Source organism: Propithecus coquereli, unplaced genomic scaffold (genome assembly GCF_000956105.1).
Source record: "Propithecus coquereli isolate 6110/MARCELLA unplaced genomic scaffold, Pcoq_1.0 Scaffold12, whole genome shotgun sequence".
Lineage (NCBI taxonomy): Eukaryota > Metazoa > Chordata > Mammalia > Primates > Indriidae > Propithecus > Propithecus coquereli.
In genome coordinates this window covers 7,608,071-7,630,530 of record NW_012136080.1, presented here as the reverse complement: position 1 = coordinate 7,630,530, position 22,460 = coordinate 7,608,071, and the positions used below count along the sequence as shown (strand labels likewise).

The window sequence follows — 22,460 nt, the reverse complement described above, 5'->3', positions numbered from 1 at the left end:
GGATGGGGATGGGCCCAGTGGAGCTCTGTAGCCTGGTCCCTAACAGGCCACAGACGGTACCAGTCCACAGCCCAGGGGTTGGGGACTGCAAGTCTAGAAGACTCAGCCCATCCTTGGGCTGCCCAGAGAGTTTGGGTTTTCTCTGAGGCACTTACCTCCCAAATTCTTGCCCCCCACCATGTTCCTTTTATTAATAATGATCTTCTTAGGCATGACTTCCCTGCTCATGTCTATCTCCTTTCACACTCACCTCTGTCCAGCTCTAGGGTCCCTCCATCTCTGTCTCCCTCACTGGGTGCCTTCTGTCACACCCAGTGGAATGCCTTCATTTCACATGCAACATACACACATCCTTACTCGTAAGACAAACTTGATTCTCATCAGTGACACCACGTCCCCTACAGCCTTCTCCAGGGAAGAAGGCAGCATTGCCTCTATTCCAAACTTTCATTTCCTGACTATTGCTTATTGCTTATTGCTACACCACATGCCCTAGAAATCCCTTCCTTTTGAAGTTGGCTGTTCTTGTCATCCACATATCTTATTATATCCTCCAATTAATTGTCTTTGCAACACTCAACTGCTCAACTCCATCATAGCAGCCCTTGTTAGCAGCTCTTCATTACAAAGCTAACCCCTTTTCTTATGCCCTAAATCTCATCTTTGTCAAGAAATTTCTCCATTCATCATCTACATCGTCTACTTTTTCTAACATCTTCAGCTTCCTCCTTTCTTCCTGGTTTTCTCTTATCTGATCATAAACATGCTACAGTTTCTCCTATCACCGAAAAGAATACCCAGCTCCAACCTTTCCCAGACCTCACCAGTACGAGTAATGTCCTCTTCCTCTCCTTAAAAGGCCTGGTTTGTAGCCCCGTATCCATTTCCTTCTTGCCAACACAGTCCTTTGCAGTCTGTGCCCCTTCCTTTCTCTCCTCCGAATTGCTGTACTTTTGAAACTCTTGTTTGGAGTGTCTTAGCCACCATATATGATGGTGTCTCCACTCCTCCCATCCTTAACTTTTCTGTACCAGTTGATACTCCTCTTCCCCTTCTTGAACAGTTCTTCTCAGAATCCAGTTTGCTGTTCTGTTTATTTTCCTTCTTTCCTAATAATTAATTGTCTTATGTTTCCTCTTACACTTCTAACAAATAGGCATCACCAAGAGTTTTTTCTTTAAAATCCAATTCTCTGAAACCTACATCTCTGAACAGACATGAACACTTTCCTCTACCACCCAAATCAAGTTATTTTCTTCTCTTTTAAACCCACTCTTCCTCATGACTCTCCTATGTCTGTGGTGGTGTTACTACTCAGGCTGGAAGCCCCCAAGTCTTCGAGCCCAGTTCTCTTTCTCAGTTTCTTATGGGAAGAGTCCTGAGGAATCATCACAAGTCCTCACTCTGTTAAGTCACCCAATTGCTGCTTGTCTTGGAGACTATGATATGTACCAATTGATCTCCTAGCTTCCAATCTCTCAGGTTTCATCATATTCCTACACTGGGTTGCCTATTTAATATTCTCCAAAATCTGGCTGTGTTCATCTGCTCCATTCAAAAATTTTAGATACAAATGTACTGGCTACTGAATAAAGTCAGTCACCACAGACTTTCTTGTTCTTGCCTGCCAGACAGGATCATTTTTCATGCTCAAATGAAAAATTTTGTTGAAATGTTCACCCCCTCTTCTCCCAGGATTTTGCAACCCTGTGCTTTACTTCACACTATTTCTTCTAATTAAAATCCCCCTGCCCCCTCTTTATGTTTGCTAAAGTCCTCATCTTGTTGTAAGACAAACTTATTTGTACTGGTGAGGTCTAGGAAAGGTTGGAGCAGGGAGGATATTTGTTTTCAGTGATAGGAGAGACTGTAGCATGTTTAGGATCACAGAAGAGAAAACCAGGAAGAAAGGAGGAGGCTAAAGATATAAGAAAAAGGAGACCATGTAGATGATGAATGGAGAATGGCTAATATTAATACAAAGTCTTTTCCATCCCAGAAATATGTCTTTTAATGCTAGGTTTAAACCTCCATTTTAGCCCCTTATCCTTGTCTACACTTTATGTCATAGATTATAGCCTTGAAAATATTCTAAATTCTGTGGTGTTGATTTCATGTCTTAGTTATTGTTAGGCAACCCAGAAATTCACTCATTCGACAAACGTTTACTAAGCATGCATTATGTGCCAGGAAATGCTCTAAGCACTAGGGATGCATTAGCAAATAAAACAGGTATCTGCTCTCCTTGAGCCGGCTTTTCGGCCTGGCCAAATGCTCAGTACAGTGCCTTGGTCTCAAAAGGTGTTCGGCAAGGGTTTGTATGAATGGGGGAAAGGAAGGAAGGAAGAAAAAGAAAAAGGAAGGGAGGAAACAAAGGGAGGGATGCAGAGAGCTTGGAAGAGAGAAAGGAAGGTCTGCTCCAGAATAGCCCTCATTCCCTGAGCTCCCTCAAGCTTTAATTGGGTGTAGCCCTTCATGAAATTATGCTGAGCTGGAATCCCTGACCTCATCAAGGTCCACACCCATGTCCTTAGAGGTTGCTGGCTCTCTAAGAATCAAGCCAGGGTTTAGGAGCAATGAGATATATTCTCCCTTGTGTTGAAAGGGCTCTGGCTAATATTAATACAAACAGACATGGTTCTCTTGAGTAGAAAACCTCCACTTTGGTGGATATAAAGAATGTGACCTACTTTATTTCCTTGGCTTCCCAAATGGCCTTGATTCCCTGCTTCTCCTCCGGGTCCTGGAGGCCCCTGAAACAAAATAAGGATTGCAAATATAGCAAAACATAAAGCAAGTTTCCTTCAAACCCTTTGTGTCTCTTCTAAGAGGAAAATGAACCACAGATGGGAGAAGAGTTATGGCTGTATTGACTCCTGCTCTGGAAAAAAGTATTGCAGCTGTCAAATAAAGTCTAGTAAATAAAAGAAAATTAATAAAGTAATTCATGCCAGATGTTGCCTTAAGGATTGTACTTCCTTGTGAGTCTTCCAAAGAGATTTCAGGTTCTCACTGTTTTGCTCTTGGAGCAGATGTCGCTAAAATGTCTAACATTTAAAGAAGGCATTTCAAATGACATTTGCCTTGAACTATATTCTTACTGGTCCCTTGTTTTGGTAGAAAACATTTTTTTTAGGGTAAAGTGGTCTTTATTGGCAAATAATATAATTTGTATATTAGAAAACTCAAGAAACTTTACTAAAAATGATTAGCATTACTAACAAAATATATTTAGGTATTAATAGTACAAGGGAAATATTCTAAAATAGTTTCCTCTTTCCTAGTGATAAGTTAGAAAAGTAAATGTAAAGAAATTCCCCCATTTTCCAAAAGAAAAAAATTAAAAATGCTTATAAGGAATTTAACGAGAAAGATATAACACCCATGTAAAGAAAGCTTTAAGATCTTACTTTAGAGCATAATTATAAAACTTGAGCAGATGGATAAACGTAACACACATCTATATGGAAAAATCTATTAGATGCAACAGAAGTGCTTCCAATGTTCTAGAAAGCATGTTTTACTGGAACAGCTTTAGACTGAACATTTTAAAATCTCAATTCAGAGACAACACACAACTGCCCTTCTCTGTTATTAACACTTGGGATCAGATTTTTCCTTTGGGATATCCAAACATATGGCAAGAGAAATCTCTTTTGGTAAAACTGTTTACAGGTATTTGTAAGTAATCCTAATTCCAGTGAATTGAAATCATTTTCACATTTTCTTTTGGTCACGGTTGTTGTAATTCAAAAATAAATAAACCAATCTGCGTAATAAGCAATGATACTTAGCAGATTTATTTTGTTCAGAACAAAAAAAAGTTCATCTTTCAAAAATTAAAAATATAATAAATTGGACACGAAAAATTTCCTAATAGGATTGTTGAACAATGAATTGGTTGCTAAGAAAGATAATCTTTCCAGAATCCCCCATCTTTCCCCTGCCCTTCTTCATCTTAAAAGAAAAGTCTCAACTAAAGGACACGGGGAGCACTAAAGGGAGGGAAGGGCATGCCTTTAACCTGCACTTGGGTGAGGCAAAGACATAAAGTATAATGTTTGTACCCTCACAATACCCTGGAATAAAAAAAAAAAAAAAAAGATTACTAATGTCCAAAAAAAAAGTCTCAATTTATTCACCCTGCATAAATATCTCTCAACCCATTCCTGTCTTTCACTTCCACCACTGCATGGCGCTATGTTTTCTGTCCTTACCTTGTGTTTGATCATGCATTCTTTGACACTTCTCCCTTAGCTTCTGTAACACCAAGTTACAGTGGTCTTGATCTCTCTCCAGTCTCCTCTCACTAACCTTCAAAGATTCCCCTTCTTCTGTTTGCCTCTTAAACCTCCATGTGTCCTAAGGCTCTATCCTCTGACCTTGTTTTTTTCCCTTTGTCCCCTCTTCCCAAGTAGCCCCCCACAGGCTCTCATACCACTTCCACATAATGACTCCTAAATATGTACATCTCTAGTCCCAACCACTCAACATTAGACCCACATATTAAAATACCTATTGGATACCCCATGGGAATCATCAAAAATAATATCTACCTTATCATGCTCCTAGTCTCATATTCTTTTGATCAAAAAATGTTGACACCCTTTACTCCCCCTGAAACCCAAGCCAGAAGCCTAAGAATCATCCTAGACCCTCCCTCTAGCTCACCTGTGGAAACCACTCAGCTGCACCCACAGAATCTGTCCACTTTCTGTGTCTGTCCCCCTCCATTCCCATTGCCCTCACTTGCCTTCAGGCCCACCTTAATCCTTCCTAAATTCCTGGCTTTCCTCACGGCAGCCTGGCCTTTCTCAAATCCATTTTCTACCCTTTTGTCAGAGTGATTTAAAATGTTAGGCTGATGCTGGCACCTTATCTGAAATTCTCAATTCTGAGTAGCTTTCAGAATAAAGTTTAAGGTCTGTTTAGTATGTAAAAATCTCTCAATTTTGGTATGGCCTGCCTCTGTAGCCTCATCTTCTGTGACTACTTCAATCACTCTATGTTCATGCACATCAAACCATCTGAGTCACCAAATGTTTGTCTTATGTCTTCACACTTATGTAAGTTTTACCCTTAGCTGGTCCATTTTTCCCTTTAGGGAGAGGTACAGAGGCACTTCTGAAAACCTTACAGTTGTCATCACTGTTTCAGGAAGAATATCTGAAGCCCTTGCCCATGTTCGGTCTCACACTAGTGCCAGATTCCTTTACTCTGTAAATAATTGTTAATTTATTTCTCTCTCTTGTTCACTAGAGACTAGAGTGCATACTTCTTGAAGGAAGGGGCATATCCTACTAACTCCGTATGCCTGGAATATCATACAGTACCTAGAACCCATCAACCTATCCGTCTATTCATCTATCTATCCAGATGCCTATCCATGAATGATTCCCAAGAGAGATGAAATAGTGTGTTTATTGTGTTGGTTTTCCACATGAAATTTTCACGTACTTCACGGAGAAAGGAAGTGGAGAGATTCTAATTGTCCTTGACAAAAAGTTACAAATTGGAAGTTTTGCTTAGGAGCCTACTTTCCACGTGTCTTTCAGACATAATGAACTCTATGAGATGGAGATTTCTGGGAGATTATTTCATATGTAGTTACCCCAAGCATGCACAAGCACAATGAGAGATTATCCTGTTTTAAGAAGCTCCAAAATAAAAGATATTGGGGATGAATGGATGGATGAATATACATAGGGCCTTGTCATCAGAAAACCTAATGCTGCTTCCTATGCAGGATCCCACAAAGTAACAAACTGAGGTTTGTAACTGATTGAATGGGGCTCAAGCTGCAGTGTTCCCAGATAAATTACCACTCAATACTGCTCGTTGGATAAGGGATCAAGTTGGTGGTTTATAAAAGAAAGAAAAAAATTCCTATCATTTCTAAGATATCAGAGAGTCAAAGGGTTTCCTTGACTTGAGTTGGAGAATAGCTATGAAATGTAAAGAGAAGCTGAGGGCATTTAAAGGGGAAAGGCATTAGCTGGAGGTCAAATCTGCATTGGCTTTGTTGTAATGGCTGCCTTTTATTGAGCATTTATTCTGTGCAAGGTACTATGCTAAGCGGTAAACAGATACAGTCTTCAATCCTCACAATACAGTGAGATACCTATTAACAACATTTACCAATCAAAAACAGATTCTCAAGGCATTTAACCCCAAATCATTCAGTTAATAAGAAGATGAGATTGGAAATAAACCCAATTCTATCTGATTTTTTTTCTATCTACTGTTCTGAGGCACTTGCCTAAAACAGGATTTCTAAACTCTTGCCATCCACACACCAACCCAGATTGGAGTTTTAAAAATGTGAATCTCTAAACTTGTTGCAGGAGGGTAGGGCCAAATCCAACCTCCAATATGGGGACTTGGTCGGGGAGTTTTGCTCACGTTGAGAGTCTACAACAGAGCTCTCGGCAATCACAACTGCTTTAGTGTTAAGTGAGGCTAGAAAAGGTGTTTAGAGGTTAACATTTTAAAAAAAAATTGTCCTTAGCATCTTATCAGAAGGGATTGCACTAGGAGTTTAGGATTAGTGGTGGGGCATTGCCAAGGATATCTTGACTTTGGATGGGATAAGGCAGGGCAGGTGCAGGAGGTATAGGCTCTTCTCACACTTAAAAGGAATCCTCGTCACTTCCTATTTTTTATTTGCATGGGAGAAAGTCTTGCAAAAACTCACAACCTACAAATATCAAACTGGGAAGAAACAAGAAGATTAAATGCTCAGCTTCTGTAAGAGTTAGATATGAGCTAACTCTGAGAAAATAAAAAGTAAGAGGCCATCAAGTGGTGGGCTAATGCAAGAAGAAACCCCAAAACATCTGAGGTGTCAATTTTGACAATACTAGTTCTTAGCCTTAACTTTTAACACTTCTGCATGCATCCTATGCTCCAACCACATTGAGCCATTTATGGCTTTTCAAACTCGCCTTGACAGTTCTCTATATACAAAGTTAGGAATCAAAGGTAGGAATCAAACCTAGCCAGTCTGGCTCTGGAATCTATGCCCTTTATCACTATGCTATTCTTCGTAAAGACAACAACAGAAATTCTACTTTGTACTCCAAATTTGCATTGAACTATTCCAATATTTCTTGATATTGCACATGCTACTAGTTATTATTTCACTAAGAAAGCCTAAGTATTTAAAGAATTATTACAGCTTCAATTGGAATTAGTATCTTTGTTTTTGATTTTCCATTCTTTTTCCTGGCATTGATCAAATTAGGGTAGGACCTTGGGGCAAGTCAAACAGAGGGAATGCAGGAAGGTACAAAAGAATACACTGTTCCTTTCAAAGCCCTTTCTTCCTTTCATTGTACCATGGACTGTATGCTTTTATATCATAGCCACTTACTTGGCTGGATTAACACATATTTGACTTATGCAGAATGCCCTAACACTGTGTAAGTTAATAAACCTTCAGAACACTGTCAGCAGAAATCACATCCCTTTTTCAAAATGTATATTCTAAGAAAAACTTTAAAGTCCACATTTAGAAAACACTCCTGTTATTCCACTCCAGTGGCTGGTCCTCATATGCTGTAAAACAATATGAATACTATAGTGGTGGATTTATAGAGCCAGTAAAAAATAACACTCTCTTATATATCTCATTATGTTTGTCTCTGTGGTTTTCCTTTGGAAACAGCAATTCCGAGACCTCATCCATCATGTCCTGAACATAAAAAATTTCACACATTTTTGAAACAGCATTTTCACTGGGACAGGAGTATTTCAAGACATGCACACAAAGAAAACCATGTTTCCCAGCCAGAAAATGGAAGAGCTAGACAAGTGAAGTGGTGTCTTTTGGCTAACTCTGGCAATGCCAAGAGGTTGAATGATTTATGACTACGACCAATCTTGCCAAAGCAAGATGAAAGGGGACTCGCTCACAGAGGTGCCCCACAGGGCAAATAGAATAACTTATTTGAGTAACAGCCACTTGGATACAATTTTGGATTCTAGAGCAAGGGAAACACCAAGACCTTTAGATTGCAACCCATCTACACCTCAATATTTTATATAAACAGAGGAGATAATCACCCACTGTATGTTTTTCTTGGTATTCATTGTTTTTTTAAAGTCTCAATTTGTGGTGCCAGCAAGCACTTTAATGGTTCAAGGATATGAATATAAAATAGTTATTTTCATCAATTTAACTCTACCATGAAATTTTAAAATTTTCATGTTTTTTTAAAGAGCATTTTCATTAAAATTGGGAACAAATATCTTCATGAGCAGTAATTAAGATGCTTTAAAATAGCGTCATGAGACACAAGTTTATACAAATAGTCTTAAATTTTCTGATGATGAGCACAATCACTTAAGCGTTGAGCCACTGCCCCATTCAACTAATCAGCACAAAGTAATGGATTCCCTTTATCCTAGTGTTAGTGGACAGTACAATTCCCAACAATGTCTCATTCATTCATATACTGTCTGATTCACTATACAAATATGTGTTGAGCTCTATTATGTGCCAGGTACTGCTGTTCAAAGCTCAGGGGATACAGTGTAAACAAGACAAAGTCCTGGCCCTCACGGAGCTTATAGTCTAGAAGGGGAGACACACAGCTAAGTGAATGAATATATACTATGGTAGCAGGTAGGCAAGGGCCAGATCATGCAGGACCTTGCTACTCAAAGTGTGTTCTGGGGACCAGCAGCATCAGCATCACCTAGGAGCAGAATCTCAGGCCCCGTCCAGATCTACTGCATCAGTATCTGCACCTTAACAAGTTCTCTAGGGGATTCTTACACATTGGGAAGTTGGAGAAGCTCTAATGTTGGGCTGTCATGACCAATCCTAGATCTATATTAGAATCACCGGGGAAGAATCACCAGGGTATTACTGATATCCTGGCCCTACTTTCAGAGATTCTGATTTAAGTATTCTGGGGAGGGTTGGATGTTTTAGTCTCCCCAGGAGATTCTCATATGCAAGGTTGAGGACCACCAAAGCAAGCTGTATTCTCGGGGTGATGGGAAGCCCCAAGAGGATTGAGATCAGGGGAGTGATGTGACTGACTTACACAGAGGAGAAATTCTTAACCTCAGCTGGGCAGAGAGGGCTAGATCTTCCACCTCTGTGTCTGACAGAATGACAGTTGGTTCTGTAAGATGGGGACCAGGATGTGTTGTGGCCACCACGTCAGGGCACAGAAGTCAAACCTAATGCACTTTCCTCATTCCTAGGCAGTAAATAATGCCATCTGCCGGGAAGAAACCGCAAAGACATCCGTGTTTAAGCCAAGATGAGGTCAGATGCAGTCATTCTCATTACATACCTGGGGCCCTTTACTTCCCAGGGCTCCTTTGTCTCCTTTCACACCAGCCTCTCCTCTTGGGCCCTAAGTACATATAATAAAATCATTATTTTCACCCTAAAAGAGAACACTTGAATATTAAGTTAAATATTAAAAGTGGCAATGCTAAGTAAGATGGATGGATGTTGGAGAGAGAGATCCCATCATGCCTTTGCCTCTGTCCTGGTCTGTTGAACTCTCCCTGACCCGTGCGGGAATACGAACGTCCAGTCTGAAACTTAGGTGCTTGGGCATTTGCAGCCAAAATAACCAGGACTTGGAAAAAATACTGAGCATTTGAGCCTTTCAGTATTGCTAATTATCCGAAGCATTTTCATACTTCAAATCCCTACATTTCCTATGTTAAAAAGAAAAAAATAATCCTTAATCATGTAAATCTGAAACCAGAAAATTTAAATGAATTTTCTATTCGATAACCATACTAAAGACTGGTCATAAACAAGATATGCTATGTGGTAGGATGAAATTTGGATATTTCTACTTCTATTAGCTGGGGCTTCTATATGCTATTCAGAGAAACCTTCATGCTGTGTTTGGATTTTCTTCTCCTTTTAAATTATGTGACCGAAAAGGTAAGGCTCTATGAAATAGAAGAAAGAATGCTATAATATTACTGGCTCGGCGTGAAGTAAAGCCAGTCAATCTACTGAAATGCTTACCCATAGCCCCAGTGCCAACTATCTCTCACTTGCAGGTAAGAAAAGTGAGCTTTCCTCAGCTGGCAAGTAATGACAAAGAAAAGCAATCAATCCAGAAAGAGATAAAGGTCCAAGGGGGAAGCCGTTTACTGCTCTGCACTCTTGGCAAAATGTGGACAAAATTTCTCTTTTGATGTTTAAGGATATTTTGCCCAACTCCCATGCACCAAGCTGCCAACATATAATACTTCTATTTTTTTAAACTATGTAGATTAAAACTTTGAACAATAGCAGAACCATTGATTGTCTTACATATGCAAAATAGTACACTTACTTCTCAAGCTTTCAAAACTAAGTTTGGAGAGGAAAAAAAAATTTCAAACTTTTTTATGGTCAGACTTCCTTTCGCTTCTTGTATTATTTTAGGCTACATATTTTGCCCTCTCTGGCACATGCTTCCTTTTCCCTCATGTGATCAGTGCAAAGAGCCAATTATGGCTTGTTCTTTGCAGAGGAAAAAGTGCTGGAGGCAGCTCCCTGGAGAAGAGAGCTGGAAAGGACAAGCTGAGTGTCACACTGTGCATCATCCTGCTAAAGACTCCAGCTGTCTTTCGAGCAATTCTTTCCTAAGAGTAGAGCCAATTTTTCTACATCATGGGCATCCAGAGATATAACATTGAGCTATTACTGTGTTAAATTGACCACAATTCCCAGATTCGAGGCTCAACATTTTCCCTGGCTCAAACTCTCCCTGGAATATCTTACCTACCCTGAACCCAACACACAGGGCCCGCTTCCCAGCGCACTCATTCTCACTTCAACTCTTGACTGGGACAAAACTTAGACAAAGGAGACCAAGGGCTGCATGATACTGTGTTGCCGCCTTACTTTATACACTGAAAACTTTAAATATCTGACATTCTGTAAGGAAGGATTGAGGATTTCTGTCAAAGCTTCGGATTCTTCCACTCCCAGATTCTTCTGTATGTTCTCACACCCTCATTGGTCTTGGTATGTACCTGAGGGCCCTTAAGTCCCAGTGAGCCTTCAAGTCCATCTGGGCCTGGAATGCCTGTTTTTCCCTGTGGTGAGAAAGAATCAACATGTTAACTTATTTTTAATAATTTTGAATCCGTTATGTGCAAGATTATATTTTTCGAGTCACAATGGCAATGGGGGATTTTTGCAAAAAATATGAAAACTGAAGGCAAATACAAAATCTATAATAAATCTATAATCTCATCAAGCAGAGATAACCACAGTTGGTATGTTGGTCTATTTCCTTCCAGTTTTTTAACATATGCATGTATGCATAGGCACACACATACACGCCTTTTTATAAAATTTGTTACTTTGTGGGTTGTTTGGTTTTTTTTTTCCCCAGAAACAGGGTCTCACTCTGTCTCCCCAGCTGGAGTACAGTGATGTGATCACAGCTCACTGTAAACTCAAAGTCCTGGGCTCAAGCGATCCTTCTGCCTCAGCCTCCTGAGTAACTGGGACTTGTAGCCCAGTGTGCCACCACACCCACCTATTTTTTATTTTTTGTGCAGACAGGGTTTTGCTATGTTGCCCAGGCTGGTCTTAAACTCCTGCACTCAGGTGATTTCCTGCCGCAGCCTCCCAAAGTGCTGGGATTACTAGCTTGAGCCACCAGGCCCAGCCTCTATAAAATTTGTATTATCTCTAACTTGGATATATGAAAACTAATAATATACTTCACGTTTTCTTCAAACATCTCCAGGCATCTTCTAACATTTATATTAAAATAAGTTAAATATTTAGGGATCAAAAGTTGAGCATTCTCTCCACATTGTTCTTGGATTCTGTCACAGTAAGAATTCCAAAAACAGTAAGAAAGAATTAAGAAAGCTTAATTTAGGCAACTATTAAAATAGCCTAAGTTTATGTCTCAGTTGTTATATAGCTAGATGTGATTACATGTCCTTTACTAATAATTTTTCCTAGAACTAAGAAGAAATTTCTTAATACCTTTGTCTCTAATCTCATTTCATTTATATCATGCCATTTTTCTGCATGCCTTTTTATTGAAGGCTAACCTTGAATTGTGCAATAGGCTGAATGTGTATGTTCCTTCAAAATTAATGTTGAAATGTGATCCCCTATGCAATAGTATTAAGAGGTGGGGCCTTTGCAGGGTGATTAGGTTATGAGGGCTCTGCCCTCTTGAATGGGATTAGTGCCTTTGTAGAGATGCTCAAGGTAGCTTTTAGCCCCTTTCACCATGTGTAGATGCAGCAAGGTGGCACCATTTCTGGAGCAGAGAGCAAACTGTCACCAGACACTGAATCTGTTGCTGTTTTGTTCTTGGACTTCCCAGCCTCTAAAACTAAGATATAAAATTCTGTCGTTTATAAGTTAACCAGTTTCAAGTATTTTATTGTATCAGCAGGACTGGACCAAGACAAAGAGTATGTGTAGGGGGGTGATATCTGTGGATGATAAACTCTGTCTAAAAATGTCTATTTTACATTCTCACGTAAGTTTAGCTAGGTATAAAATTCTAAGTTAACAGTTACTTTTCCTCTGCCCTTTCAAGATATTACTCTGTTTTCTGGTATGTATTATTATTGAACAGAAGTCTGCTGAAATCTAATTTGTCATTCTTTTCATGAGTAAAACTGTCTTTTCTCTTTGGTCATATTTAACATGATTTTTATCTTTAACATTCTTTTTCATCAGTTTTCATTGAGAATGGATTATTTATCCTCATTGTATTTTTAATCTGAGGATGTGTGTTTTATAAAATTTTAAGTCACAACTGCTCTTTCATAAATATTGTAAATTCATGAATCATGTATAATGTATCATGAACATGTGCAAAGCAGACTGAACATGGTTTTTGGTTTAACCAATTTTTGAACAAAATATTCAGAATATCCAATTTGTATTAGAATTGTATTCTCTTGGTTTATACAAAATTTATGCAATCATAAATTAATTGAACAAAAATCTAAAAAACGGTTACTCACTAAAGAAAGGTTACAAACTCTAAAGTTATTAGAGTTTGTACTTGAAATCTAAACAAAGTTAAATTTACAATAATTGGGGTAAGTACTGTCTCTGATCATTAATTTTTATTCTTTTTGATTAAAGTGGGCAAATTTTCATCTTAAGATCTGAATTCTTGAAATTGTTGCCTAAATTTTTTTCAACATTTTATTCCATAACGAATGTCATCAAAAAGCAAAGTAAGTTTAAGCTTGGAAGAGACTTATGGTGCCTTTATTCCAGCTCCTTGATTGAACATGGAATATTTATCATTTGGAGTTTAGGAAAAAATCACCGTACCTGTGGACCTGTATGTCCCCTTCGGCCATGAGCAGCCTAAAATAGAAGGAAAAGGTAGATATCATTAATTCAGAAATGCTTTTTAGATTTGATTTAAATTAGTAATGGACACCTTAAGGCACTGACATAAATAAAAGTTCCCATATAGTGCTCAAAACATTTAACTATCCATTGTACCATGAAAGCAAAATGTTGCCAATTTCAAATTTCTGATCCAGGGCAATTGAATATTTATCTCCTTGAAATAATTGACAAGTGAAATAATAGACAACTGAAATCTACAGATACTTATGAGAGTAGATTGTGGTCAATAATTCATTCTTCACTAAACTTTTACTAGAGCTGTTCACAAGCTGCAAAATTGACTGATTTGAATTTTATTTCTTTCCATTTTCCCCAAGAACTACCATGAAAGCCAGAAATCAGAAGTGGACTAGCCAAAAGGCAGGAGGCCAGAGGAAAAACTAGAAGAACTGACTCCATGAACTTCATTGCAGATTAAGTTCAGAAATTAAAGATAGTCCAACTAATTTTATTTTTAAAAAGCCAAATATGCATATCAGAAATAAAAGAATTATCACAAGCATTCAAAAGTTACTCAGTTCAGTATATTAATAAAATACCCAATCAAAATTATGGTGCTACACAATCAAGTGGATTTGTCTGCTACTCTCACATGTTAGTGGAGGGTCTAGGTATATTCCAGATCAATATTTCATAGATCTGGGAACCAAAAGACAATGACATTTTGTTGTCTCATTTAGTATCACTCAGTAAGATGATAGCAAGATTAAAACCCAGGATTTGCAAAATTCAATAAGATCAGACAACATTGTCTTGATGGAAATTTACTGTAGATGTTCTGAGAGGCCAGTATTGCAAACTTTAAATTCTGCTAATTATATTTCAATCAAAATCTATTGTTATGTAGGAAACAGACTGTATATTTGGGGGAATGGTTAGAGGCCTATTTCCTTAAAACACTGATTAGCCATCTTGAGATGAAAGTCTAAATCCTCTATCCAAGGGAGGAAAAGGAGTTGTTTCCACTCCTTTAGCACAAGGGTTTGTCTGTTCTGATTCAATTTGGTACAGTTTTATTCAGAAAAATATCTACCAAAAAATATCTACCCCCAAAGCATACTGAATGGGAAATGTGGCAGCATAAAGATGAGACACACAAATGCACACACGGTGTTTGGCCTCAGGCGACCCCCATTCTTTGGGTTTGCGAGGAGGAGATAAATATTACAAATATTTACAAAGCAGAGTATGGCAAATGCCATAAAAAAGGGAAAGATAGAGATACTAGTTTTAAAGAAAGCGATCATATTCAGTTGGTCAAATCAGGAAAATCTTCCTGGAGGAAGAGGTCTTTGAGATGGGTTTCAAAGGATGGGTAAGGAGTCTTACAGGGAGAGGATATATAAAGTCTTTCCAGCAGAGGGTACAGCCTAAGTAACAAAGTAGAGGCAGGAAAACAGAAAGTGTATTTGGTAGTAGCAATAAGGCCATCTGCGTCAAAAGTGTGAGATGAGAGGGAAGTAGCAAGGTTTCCAGGCTGACAACACTAGGCTGAAGGGTTCCTACGACATTTAGCAGAAGCCACTGGGGTTCTTGGAATAGGAAATGTGCATGGGCAGGCCCTGAATTTAGATGGATATATACTGGTTGTAGTAGGAAGAACTGAATGGAACTTTATATTCAGGCGAAGCAAAGAGCTTCCAGTGTGACAGGATTTAAGGGATGTGGAACGGACCTCCCCATTCAAAAGACTTTCTCTGGTTTACTGTCACAATGTTTGAAACATCATCCATAAACATTTATTCCTTTGAGTCCTTAGGTTTGATTTTGAAAGGGCTTGATGAAAATGAATTACTACAACACATATTTATTGTGTTTCCTTCAAGGAGCTGGGCTGGGTGGTGACTAGCAAAACCCAACTCCTGTCCCTTGTCAGGAGCTTATGAACCTAATGGATGAGATAGACTTTAATCCACCATTCACACAATAATGGAAACGTCTTCAGAGGTAATCACGTAGCACCTCTATTAATGGCTACTTGGCATTTAAGCTCCAAATGAAAGTCATGGGAGAGACCTTGGGTAGGTGTGAAAGACAGAAAATAAAGAAATAGGGGAGGTGATTTTGCAATTTTGCCTAAAATTTTCAAATGTTTCATATGGGAAATATGAAATCCCAAAATGTATTAATGGCTTGCCCAAGGACTTGCAGATGTCTGGTAACACATCTAGACGATCTGACTTATCTTAAAAGAGAATGAAAATGGGCACATCAAGAAAGAAAATCTCCCCAAAAGGACCAGAGAGGACGATGACCCACAAAGGGCTACTCAGTCCCTTAGGGACCCATAGCCTGGCTTTCTGGCTGTTTATCAGAGCACCGAATTTCCTGGGATAGGTGTGGATTGATTTGGGACAGAATCACTGGTAAAACAGCAGGGCATTCTTTTTTTTTTTTTTTTTTTTGAGAGAGAGTCTGGGTCCTTCGCCTTGGCTGGAGTGCCGTGGCATCAGCCTAGCTCACAGCAACCTCAAACTCCTGGGCTCAAGCGATCCTCTTGCCTCAGCCTCCCGAGTAGCTGGGACTACAGGTATGTGCCACCATGCCCGGCTAATTTTTCTATATATATATTTTTAGTTGTCCAGATAATTTCTTTCTATTTTTAGTAGAGACGGGGACTCGCTCTTGCTCTGGCTGGTCTCGACCTCCTGACCTTGAGCAATCCACCCACCTCGGCCTCCCAGAGTGCTAGGATTACAGGCGTGAGCCACCCGCGCCCAGCCCAGGGCATTCTTGATTATAAATCATCACATTAACACTGGGTCTTAATGGCGAACAATCACAATGATGCATCATGGTCCTAGAGCACTTCAGGATACGTCTGAAGTAGTGCCAAGAGGGAGGAAAAGGGCAAAGCATAACTAACAGCCCTCTGGACTGAATAGGAATGGAGGCTGTGCTTTGATTTGAGGCTACAGTTGCTTCTCATTAACCATGGCACAAGAATCTGTTTTAATTCTCAGCGAAATTTGGCTTAGAAAGAGCCAACCTACCCTAATCTCTCCCCAGTAATGCCGCTTTCCAACCCTGATCCTTCCTCCTTGCCTCCCTCTTCCCCAACCCATTTTAGTCTCCTGACACAGTACTTATGACAGCGTACTAACCCTGCAGGTCTGTCTCCCTCTACAACAGGGCTGTCAACAGGAGAGGGGGATTTAGCACCTTCCTTCCCTTGGGAACATTTAGCAATGTCTGGAGACATTTTCCATTGTCACAAGTTGGGGGCGCTACTGGCACCTAGTGGGTAGAAGCTGGGGATGATGTTAACATCCTACAATGCACAAGACAGCCCCCCACAACAAAGAATGATTTAACCCAAATGCCAATAGTGCTGAGGTTGAGACATCATGCTCTATAACATGATTCGCAGTTCCTTGAGAGAAAAGATGATGCCTTATTTGAGTCTGTATTATAGCTCTAGTAGTTAGTAGAGTATCTGGTACATTGCAGATGTTGAATAACTGTCTGTCGAACGCATTAAGGTCAGATTTGGTCACCTGCTGTTCCCCTTCCTTCATGCCGCATCCTGCCACTCACTGGCTGTCCTCCAATCACTTACCCACTCAGCAGAAGCTAAGTGCGCTTCCATGCTCATCTGCCTACATTTTAGAGGTTTTCAGTGAACACCGAGATTTTTCTTCTTTCTCAAAGAATGACTTTATTGTAAGAATGATATATGCTGATATTTAAATATTTTAATGCAGAAAATATACAGAATAAAAATTTAAAAATCACTCCAAATCCTCCATCTAGAAATAACTATCATTAACGTTTGGTAGTCATGATTCCTGACATCTTTTTATGCATTCTTATAGACAGAATTCTAAATAGTGATAGTTTTGACTAAAAAGGGATCATACTATTCAAGCTATTTTAAAATTAAAATATTACATTTAATTTTACTTGAATAGGAGAATAAAAATAAAACAGAATTAGAAATGTCATCTGGTAACATATCTTACATTGCAGTACATTTTTTCCTTGCATTGCTCCTCAAGCACTACTAGCTTGCTTTACTTTCTATTGTCTTGTCAATTCTTTGAACTTTTTAAAAGAACAATAATGTTGTCTTTGTTTCTTTGAGACTTTGAAGAATTGATTGCCAGAATTCAAATTTTTCCTTAAGTAATTCCTCTTCTAGTGAGGACTTATCTGCCTTTTGCTCATGGTTTTTCTTCTCTGTCTTGCAGCTCCTATACATAGGTCCTGATTAATCATCTAATTAATAATAAAGATTATTAAAACTTTTGGTCATTAACCATCTTTGAATAGGACCACCTATTTATTGAAGAACTAATGGAGAGGTGTAGCTGGAGCTGGGCTGGTAGTTTTGACATAGATACATTGCCCCAAACAAATGAATTATTTCTTTTACCTTAGGGATACATCTTCCTCCTGCTTTTGACATTTAAGAGATTCGTGGAACTCACACAAAGTCCCTTAAATCATAATTTCTCTGAGCTGTGATAGTCAGTGTTGCTTCTCTCATTGTTTGCAGCCTCTATGGCCTTGGTCACTAGTTGTAGATAATAAAAATGGAGTATTTTTTGGTTTCTCATTCATTCTGCCTCTTCTGTTGAACTGTGTTTCAATAGGTATATTCCCTGCTCCTCTCAAAATTTACAGTGCCCCTGGATTTTGTTCACCAGCTCTTTTAGGGCTACGGCAGTTACTTTTAGAAAAATCTGATTCCTGCTTGAGTCTGAGTTGATTTGTGCCAGTTCTCTAAATCCTCACTCATTATGGTTCAGATGTAGAAATGTTTGGACAGTATTTGTCATCATTTGTGGCTTGAAGCTGTGTTTATTCTTTTTCTATTTTTAATTTCTCTTGTTGTTTTTGATGAATTGCACAAAACACGGATAGTGTGAAAAACACCTTTACTCTGCCATCTTTAACTAAACATCCTACTTCTACTTCTGAATGACACAGTTGAATCTATAACCCAAGATGGGGGCCATATTTCTTAGGCATGGAGTGGTCGAAATAACACATAGTGATACTGTGCTAGCCTCTAGAGACTATAAAACAGTAAAAGTACATCCTTATGTGCCAGGATTTCCTGGATGATATTCTTTAAGTTGAAAATGTTTTCCAGGGATATGTAAGCTGGCTACACCCTTTTAGAAAGTGAAATGAATAGCAAATGTATTTCTTTATCTTTATATGCATTAAAACAGCATTATTAAAGCACTTTTCCAGCAATCAAGTTCTGCACATTTTAAACTTAATCACTGCTCTGATTTCCATTTTCTCTGCCTTGCAAAGAACATGGGTATGCTCCAAGATACAAAAACAATTTCTTCATGGAGTGTAATAGCTGTTTCTAGGAACTTCTGCTCAGAAAATACAATGAGTAATTAGTGCAACAAACTAAACTAGTTTTTATTTGTGCTTAATTTTAAAGCATTTTTTATTTGGGTTGGGGGGGGTGGAAAAAATTAGAGAAAGCTGGATAACTAAATAAAGAATGGAAAGAAAAACCTTGTAAATGAGACAAGACAGGCTGAATTTAGACCCTAATGCAGGCATTTAAGTGTATTTCATTAAAGTTATCTCTTCTTATTGGATAAAGATTGTCTTTTATAATCTCTTTGCTTTTCCAAGAAAGCATAGAAATTCTGTTATTTTTGTTATTTCCCAAGTCCTTTGCCAGCCCTATTCTGAGACTTTGAAACTGGTCCTCAGTCAGTTTCCCCAAGGGAGTGAGCCCCAGTAGAACCACTCCGCCCGCTCCCCACAATCAGCCATTTTCATCACGACAGAAGCTACCAGAGCAGTGGGTCTCCTTGTCTAGAAGGGCTCTTACTGTCTTTCTTCTGGAGCCTGGTGTTCCGGGAGGGCCTGGCCAGCCTCTTCTACCCTGTCAAAGGAACAGACAGATGCGTGATGGTAATTACACTGCACGGACGCACTTCCCCTTTAACCTCAGCTTGTACTCTAGGGAGGCTAGATGGGCTCATACCAGTGAGCCCTGTGGAATGTGGCATTAACTTCCACTGATCGTAAATCACATCTCTAGGTGGATGATGAGGGACAGAAGGACTAAATGCTATGACATGGGTTACTTCATCTACTCACCACACTTGTGTTTGAGGAACATGTCTCAGAGTACACAAATCAAACTGTCCCTACTGTGTCACTACAGCGTGGATAACTGAAGCATACTGTGTTAGGTATGGTGCTATTGGTGTGGATTTCTACCTTTGGATGTCTTGTGCTGTTTGGCTAACCTGTCTAGATTAACACCATGCTGTAAATAAAATCTCGTAATACTCACAAGTCTTCCCAAGATACAGAAGCATGGAATCAGTTATGATGTGGCAGGGTCAGTCATTAAATTCCCACCATAACCTTCTAAAGTAGGCTGTTCACCTTATTTTGCAGATGAGAAAATCAAGGTTTATAGAAAGTGACTCAAAGCCTCAGAGCTGGCAAGGGGCAGAGCATGAGCCAGGACCTAGGCCTGTCTCCAAAGCCAAGTCCTTTCCAACATATCATACTTCTTCCTTAGGTAGAGTCATCAAGGGAAATTTCTCATCAAGAAGATCCAGAGACACACATTTTCCAGATAACTATTAATATTTTTTTAAAATCCTGAAAAGGAAGTTGACCAAATTGTGACTTGTGAGATTTCATGAGATTAATTGCAAGAGACTTTTCTTGATGGTATGAGCCATATAGATCTACTATATCTTATTCTTTTTATAATGTGCTATTAATAATGTCTTTTCAGGTTATGTGTCTTCCAGATACTGGGAAGGCCAACAACTCTTTTGCTAGCACAGTTCTTTCTATCATCTAGCCCTATATGATAAGTTAGAGCTCTGATGCTTTTATTCATGAATGAAGACATCAAGGGTACGGCTTGGTAAAGTAAGTCTCACTCCAAATTTAGAGAATGTTTCTCAAATCCCAGAGTAGCAGATAGGCAGTAGTAAAGATCTTTTTGCTCCTAAAAACAGTTTCCCTGTACCAAGTATATCCACTCTGATTCCAAATTTTTTCTGTGAGGCATTTCATATTCTATCACTAAGAAGCTCAGCCTCACTGTTGTAGCACTGTCATTTTACAAGCTGACTCTCAAATGCCCACATAATTACTTGTCTTCCACGTTCTCCCTTCAAGCCCTTGGGTCCTTCTATGCTGTTATCAAATCCAGGAACTCCCTAAAAAATAGAAAATAAAGAGAAAAATTAATAGATTTGAATATTTCTCCTTAAAAATGTACCTTATGTATGAGTTATTTAGCTCTCCCTCAAAAAGTTGACAAGAGAAGTCCAACCCAGTTGAAAGCAGAAGTAGGTTAAAATTATAAATGGCTTATAAGTGTTTTCTTTTCCTCCACGCTTGACATTATGAGAGAGAACTGAGAGCTAAAGTGAGTGTGTGGGAAGCAAGCAAGGAGCTCCCACAGATGGCATAACCAAGGGAAGCAAGGGGGACGTAATGTGTGTGTGTACAACTCCTCTTATCCTGGGTTTGAAGTGTGGAGTAAGAATAAAATCCTAAGACCCCAACAGACTGAAAAGACCCCTCTTGGCCAAGGAGACCCTAGAAAACTTTAAAAACTGTTTCTGGCCATGACAGGACAAGGGGATTTGTTAGACTTATCGTACAACCATTCGCCTGATGCCACGGACAAACCCCCACTCCCTTTTTGTAGTTTCAACATAACAGCTGACCAGTTTCACAACATACTCCTTCCCAAATAATTACCACTGACCACAGACTGGTTCTGGTCAGTTTACAGAGGCTGAGTACAAAGTGTCTTTGTGTCCTGAGTTTCACATTTTGACAAATAGAGCCTGATTTTACTGCATTTTAAAGTCCCCACTCCAAAGTGAACATGGCATGCATGTAAGATGTATGTTTACCACACATGCATGTGACCCCCTTCACAAATATTCATAGCCCCTCCTATAACCTGTTATACATGTATGTTTACCCAACCCATTCAGCATACATTCCTGTTCTACCCTTCCTCCTTTGAGGTGCCGGCTTTTGAGGTGCCAGATGCTCTGTTCCCAGCCTGCAGGTTGCAACCCTTTATAAGAAATGAAGTTCTCCTTTCCAAACGTATAGATCTTGTGATATTTAAGTCTATAGGAGGTTCCTCCTTCTTGTTACTGCCAACCCTTCTCTTAATTTTCCTTCTTGTTTCTTGGAACCTGGGCAAATTTATGCTAAAATTGGTAAATTTTACTCTCTCCTACTCTTGGGAGAAGGCTAGTGTTTGTAATGGGTTCTACCACAATAATGTGAGCACGCTAAACAAGGCTGAAGACTCTATCTGCCATCCAGTCCCTCTTTCTCTTCCTGGACACATGGCTGCTCCAATACACTAACCCTATATGCTCACCTTACTTTTCTGGTTTTCAGGAAATCCTTGAATCTTGAGTTTTTCCCAATATTAATGCAAATGTTCCAGCAGGAAATCATTGAAAACAGGCACACATCGTGGGATATTATGCTTGGGCAGGTCAAACCGAAAGCTTTCTAACTTTGGTAGTAAGGACCACAAACAGAGCTGTGTCTCCATGATGCTGAATTAATCAATTGAGCCGGTCAATACAGTCAATGCTCCAATAAATTGAGAGGGGAAACAATTACCCAGTCCTGCTGAGTACCAGCTGTGGGGCTGTTGGGCTGACAGCAGTCCAGATTACCTTCATCAATCAATAACTAATTTGCGATCACCAACAGAGACATAGCTTTGTTCCAGATACTTACTAAGCTTTTAAAACAAATAGTTTTTGCACTTACAGAGCTTATAAGCTAATGGGGTGAAAAAGATGGGCTTGGAATTTATTTTATATAACTGATATTACTAAAATGTACATGAAAAATTACTTCTTTCCTCTACCTGCCAAAGTCAAATATTATTTTATACATTTTCTTTTTAAATATTTGTCTCTTCAATTAAATTTAAATATTTGTGTCTTCAATTCTCCAAGCAGGGTATATCTAAATTATAATATTAGAAAATTGTATTTTGGTGAAAAAGGTGAATGAGGAAAAGGAAGTTTATACAAAGTTCAGAATTTTATTCCACTGCTCATATAAGCCCCTTATTGTA

General features: G+C 39.0%; 1 protein-coding gene across 1 annotated transcript in view; it reads right to left on the bottom strand.

Annotated features, from left to right (window-relative positions):
* COL6A6 (collagen, type VI, alpha 6) overlaps positions 1–22,460 on the bottom strand; it is a 102,218-nt gene that overhangs the window by 46,590 nt on the left and 33,168 nt on the right. Inside the window, exons 18-23 of the mRNA XM_012663274.1 lie at positions 20,485–20,550; positions 19,191–19,244; positions 13,298–13,333; positions 11,005–11,067; positions 9,309–9,371; positions 2,691–2,753 (exon numbers count right to left, since the gene is read on the bottom strand). Of these exons, the coding sequence (XP_012518728.1) occupies positions 2,691–2,753; positions 9,309–9,371; positions 11,005–11,067; positions 13,298–13,333; positions 19,191–19,244; positions 20,485–20,550 (345 nt within the window). The remainder of the gene's footprint in view (positions 1–2,690; positions 2,754–9,308; positions 9,372–11,004; positions 11,068–13,297; positions 13,334–19,190; positions 19,245–20,484; positions 20,551–22,460) is intronic.